General features: G+C 48.7%; 1 protein-coding gene across 1 annotated transcript; it reads left to right on the top strand.

Moving 5' to 3' along the window:
* The first annotated feature begins 796 nt into the window (after positions 1-796).
* Positions 797-2,001, top strand: LOC133888603 (16.9 kDa class I heat shock protein 1-like). The gene is made up of 2 exons (XM_062328909.1): positions 797-1,020; positions 1,109-2,001. The coding sequence occupies exons 1-2, from the start codon at positions 891-893 to the stop codon at positions 1,468-1,470; spliced, it is 492 nt and encodes a 163-aa protein (XP_062184893.1). The 5' UTR covers positions 797-890; the 3' UTR covers positions 1,471-2,001.
* Positions 2,002-6,000: the final 3,999 nt, after the last annotated feature.

Below are 6,000 nucleotides of genomic sequence, written 5' to 3'. Positions count from 1 at the left end.
TTTCCTCGGTGTGCCAAAAGCCTTCGTGACACCCCGTTTTATTGGACCCATGCCCTATCGGTACTCGGAGTACCGATAGGTCCAAGGGCCCACTTCCACGTAGGAAATGCAGAGTGCCGACAGACCTCTAGTCGGCACTCCGCATACCGACAGATACCTATCCTTGCAATTTTATGAATTCGACTATTATTTTTATAATTTTTTACTAAATCATATTATTAAAAAATTCGAAATGATGGGGTTAGGGGCGTGTTTGAAGGAGTGATTAATTGCTCATAAAAATTTTCAAAGGAAATTCTAGATATCTGGGTCCACATAAAAATTTCCAAGTGTTTTTTTTTATCCTCTTGCATTCCTTGATGGCACCAATTTACCTTTTTTAACAATGGTCATCAAATCTAGTTCAAAAACAAGAATAGTTGTCAAATTAATTTGAGATGAGATATAAATAGTTCGAAATAAAGCAATTTACATATAGTAAACCAATTAACCAATTATAAAAGAAATTATTAATACAAAAAATCGGCCGGCTAGCTTGTCCACAGCATCTGGCTTGGTAACGAATGATACACTCCGTTGGGTTTTCTTGAGACGAGGGCATTAGTACCGTGCCGAAAGCAAAGCACCGGCCGCTAGAGATCCCTAGCCTTTACCCAGACGTCGACGATGAATTCAATTTTTTGCTGCGACCCTCAAGAAAAGCTTGGAATAACCAACTAAGCACACAATACATACACCGGAGCCACATATATATAAGCCAATTAATATATCGATCGTTGGGCCTCGATCAGACTCTTGGAGGTAAAGCGTCACCTCACACCATCCATCGATCACCGGCTGCCGGATCAGAGATTAGACGCAACGCAACAACTTGGTCGATCGGTTCTTTCATGGCGTGCAGCAAGCCGCAGCGATCATCAGCGAAGGGCGCGCAGCCGGCAGCTTGCGACGCTGACATCGACCCCGAGCTCGAGTGGCTCGACCGCGGCGCCTGCTACATAGTTCGCCTCAACCTCCCAGGTAACTAAAACGCGCACAGATACGTATACGTACGTGGCATGCTGTGTCAATTGTCTCATGGGATCGATGCATGTATGCGTACGTGAAGGGTTCAAGAAGGAAGACTTCAAGGTGCACGTGAGCCCCGGCGGCCGGCTGATGGTCCGCGGCCAGCGTCCCGCCGGGTACGTGCGGCTCCACAAGGCGTTCCAGCTGCCCCAGACGGCCAACCTCGACGGGGTATCCGGCCGGTTCGAAGGCAGCGTGCTGTCCCTGACCGTGCCCAAGGTGCCGGTTAGCGGGACGCAGATGGTAATGGCGAGGTTGGCCGAGGCGCAGGCCGCGGCGGAGTGCTCGGCGGCGCTGGAGGAGGCGACCGGCGTGAAGGGGCAGATGGTCGCCGTGGCCATCGCCGGCTTCGCGCTCGGCGTCTTCGTCGCGCACAGGCTCTTGACGGTCACGAATAGCTAAGACGTCATGTATTCGATCTGCATGTATATATGTATGCACAGAGAGATCTATTGAGGCCTCGTTTGGGTGCTCGGGAGCAGAACTCCAAACTTCGGTGGCCGGGGGATTTGATGGCCACCCAATCCCGGCCTGAAACAACAGCCACGAGATGAGATGTCACGTGGAGAAATCATGAAGGACCAGATTTCAATTTCTTTTACCTGTGTGTGAAATGAGGCAGATGAAGCCCGAGCGTGGAGAATTTCGTGCTTTGCTTATGCCCGCTCGGGTGCCAAAGCGCGCTGCTGCTGCTGCAGTTTGGCGCGCAAGAGACGATGTTCCCAGAGTTCCGGCCGATACGCTCCTTGGTTGTTCGAGTGTTATGTGTTAGAAGGGCTTAGCAATCTAATTAACCACTGATGATAGCCTAAACACAGTAAGCACCATAAGATAAGCAATGGAATAAGAACCTTGTTGATTAGGAGATGCCACTGATCGGTCTTGACGGGTTAAAGTAGAGCCGTGATAAGGTTCGGTACTTCGGTGAAGCCAAGCCCTAGATGTTGATGTAGCTCCCCTGGTGTCAGTCAATGTCATCGGAGACAATTCGTCAAAAGTTGGCTGACGCTAGTGTTCGGCTTTTGATCACCAATGCGCCAAATTTGATCGAAGATTAGGAATTTAGGGTTTGCAAGAGCCTATTAATCTATCTCACACCAAAGGCTGCCAGCTATCCCCTTCCTTTTATATGGCGCTAGGTGATCGGGACACGAAAAAAATCTATGAAGAGGATAATTGGAAGGAAGTATCAGCGTATACAAACTATATGTTGGTGCGCGTTCACGCGAAAGACAACTTATGTAATGTAAGTTGCCAATTAAACCCAAAAAACGTTGTAAAGCCGATAATCTACAACAGCTTGCCTATGAAGAAGCCAGAGACAAACCCTAACATGTGCAGAATTCGAGCTTTATTGGAAATCTATTTAACCTCTCTCAACTTTTGCCCCAGTCCGATTTTTCTGCTGCAACTGGAAAACCAGAAACACGGGCTCCCTCAACTATTAAAACCAGATTTTTTTTTTCCCGACGTGGTTTCGAGCCTCGTTTTATCTAAGATGGACACACTCAGCCCATCCATGGTGGCAACTTCCATCTTGATGGAGAGAAAAAGATCAGACAGGACGACATGCCTCTCCCATCTCTAAGCTGATGTCGTGATTCAGTGGCATAAAGAACTGAAGAAGACGACCATATTTGCACATGTGCGCATGAACATTATTGCTCACATCATCACACGCCACTGTAAGACAGGTGGTGCCTTTTGGCGAGTCTCTCACTCGCTATCCATCACAGTTCTGATGAGCAGGTACATATGAAGCAAAAAATCTAATTATCTATACTAATATAAAAAAGCACTAGCTATTTTCTTTACTCCATCCATCCCATTTAGTATACACATATCAATTTGCACCATCTCATTGATTCCATATAATAGTCTAGATCGATTTGATAGTCCGTCGCACCATCTAACGGCTCAGAGCTTTTAAATAATCCTTCCTCTCCCCACCTAGGCTCTCGATTTATGGAAGAAAATAATTAATCTTAAATCTAGACGCGCACAACAGAAAGTTTTGCTAGTAACCCTTAAGGTGACTTGTGTGAGTTAGTGACAAAACAGAAAAGATTCCGTCCTCCCTTTCACCAGCAGCCGTAATCATCAAGCACCAGGAATAAGCATCAATATATGCCTAGCTCCCTCACAAGTATCTCCGGATCTATGCACAACAGCAACCATACACGTGTGTATATGAACAACATTTGTATTACCTGTATAAATCTTGGGCCAATGCAAGCAAAATTACCTGTTTGAAAAGAAGGATTAGGTTCAAATCCTAAAAGTTCACGTAGACAACATATATCTCTCTATACCAAACAGTCCCTTGAGAATTCACAAGAAATGGCCTTTTTGGGTTTTCTCCATGACCATGTCATCAGATTGCCCACTGCACTAGTACCCCCAATGTGTCTTACATTGCTTGACAGCCCTTCTGTGTCCATTGCTTAGCATATTGTCATTAACAATTGGAGTTAAAGCCTTCCAATAATATTCTGACTTCTTGTCATTGCCATTTATGGGATCAATAGAGTTGTTCGACGGAGAATGAAGTATTTGTATGTTTTCCTCTTCAATCCACTCGATGCTTCTCTCTCCTTCCTTCCTCTTCACTACTATCGCTTCGCTCTTCACTGTCAATGAGTTGTTCCCCCTGTAGTCCTTGCAGGGCACAGAGAGGTTGACTTTGATCCCAGAGAGAAGTGTTGGCCCCAACTCCAATCAAATGGCCATGCTACAACTTAGTCTTTAATAGCGACTTTTCTACTCAGCACTCGCCTAGGAATTTCAAATTGATCAATTACTTTTTCAAATTGTGACGGCATATTGAAAAAGTCGAAAAATTATGGTTGGTGGTCACTTCTGGGCACAAGTTTACCGTTTGCCGTTCAGGTTTGGAGAAAAACCGAAGATGTGGAGGCCCGGTGCTTAACGCCGAGGCAGACTTGCAGTGACAATATATAGTCAGGACAAATGTATAATGGAGACAAAACATGTGAGATTAGATGGAGTAAACATAGTCAAATGGGCTATTCGTGCCAGCTCGGCTCGGCACGGCCCGAACGGCCATCTACAGTAACAGGTCGTGCCGTGTTGGCCCACATGCCTTCCCCTCAGCTCACGGCACGGCCTGTCGGTGACCGTGCCGTGCCGGGCCGGCCCAGGCATGATTTCGGCCCGACGGACCAAAATAGATAAAAAAATATATATATATATATAAAATAAAAAAATATATAAAAAATATATAGAAAATAGATAAAAATAGATAAATAGATAAAAAATAGCTATAAAATTAAAAATATATATATATAATAGAAAATAACCGGTATTTACATGCCGGGCCGGATCGTGTCGGCCCGTCGTGTCACGCGCTCGGTCCAGGCACGGCCCGTGGCATCGTGCCGTACCGGCCCGACCCATCGGTGATCGGGCCGTGCCGTGCCTGAGCCGTGCCTACAGTATCGTGCCTCGGGCCGGCCCAGTAGGCACGGCCCATTTGGACATCTCTAAGATGGAGCATTAGGAGGCGGAAAGACAGAAGCAGTTGTATTTGGCGGTGGATGGGGGGGGGGGGGTGGGAGGGGAGAGTTGGATTTACATCGGGTATGGTAAGAGAATTTTACACGGTAACTAGCAGGGGCGGTGGAAGTGACAAAAACAATTTCAGGCAACTGATGTACGAGAGGAGTTCTGGACCATGTGACAGAGTCCGTGTAGGGTGCAGAGCACACGTTGGAGAGCACTTTGCCATAGTGCATGGAGGTTATTTAACTGTCGGCCTCCCATTGGGTATGCGAGAAAAAAAAAAGGCGGGAAGAAGAATTCACCAAGGCACAAACACCGCAGCAGTTGGGAGCTTCCACGTCAAGAAAGACACCAACTTCTTCTCCCTTCTCTTCCTCCGCCCAGCTCCCTCTTGCTCAGATTCTTTCGCTCTCTAAAGCACACTACTCCAAAAGCAAAAGCAATTGATCACTCCACCACCCACACCCATCGATCATAAGGAACCCTATTCCATTCGCCATCACCCTCTCGCTTTTCCCACCGTTGCCTCTCGATCCACCCTCACCTGCTTCTTCAGTTCCGTCCATGGCGGCCGGTGGCGGTGGTGGTCAGCCGCAGGAGCCGCCGCTGATGGTGTGGAGGCTGGCCGTGGAGGTGGTGGACACGCGGGACCTCGTGCCCAAGGATGGGCTCGGCATGTCCATCGCCTACGCAGTCGTGGACTTTGACGGCCAGCGGAAGAGCACGCGCACCGTGCCCTGAGACCTCAACCCGCAGTGACACGAGCGACTCGAGTTCGCCGTGCCTGGCCCCGCGAACATGCACGCCGAGGCGCTCGACGTCTCAATCTACCACGGCCGCCGTTTCAACCCCTCCGGCGGCGTCGGCGGAGATGCGGGAAGAACCACTTCCTCGGCCGCATCTGCATCTACGGCTCTCAGTTCTCACGCCGCGGGGAGGAGGGCATCGTCTACTTCCCGCTCGAGAAGCGCAGCCTGCTCAGCTGGATCCGCGGTGAGGTCGGCCTCAAGATTTACTACTATGACGAGCCGGTCAGGCCGCCGCCTCCTGAGGACAAGCCGCTAGAGCCGTCCGACAATGCGCCGCCGCCAGAGGTCCCGCCGGAACAGCCGAAGATCTCAGGAAATGCCCGCGCTGACCGAAGCTGCCGTCGAGGTACAGCAGCCGCAAGCGCAGCCTCCCGTTATTATGATGGAGGAAGCTCCCATGCCGCCGGTGCCAGAAGTGTTGGGGTCCTTAATAACGACCCCAACAAAGATATTAGTATATGGTTCAAAATAAAGCAACTTACATATGGTAAACCAAATCGGCCGGCTAGCTTGTCAACAACATCTGGCTTGGTAATAGGGGTGTAATCGGATGGGTACTGATGTATATAGCTTATCCCGTATATTATTCTATATTTTTTTT

This window comes from Phragmites australis, chromosome 1 (genome assembly GCF_958298935.1).
Source record: "Phragmites australis chromosome 1, lpPhrAust1.1, whole genome shotgun sequence".
In the NCBI taxonomy this organism is placed as follows: domain Eukaryota; kingdom Viridiplantae; phylum Streptophyta; class Magnoliopsida; order Poales; family Poaceae; genus Phragmites; species Phragmites australis.
This window is presented reverse-complemented; position numbering and strand designations above follow the sequence as displayed.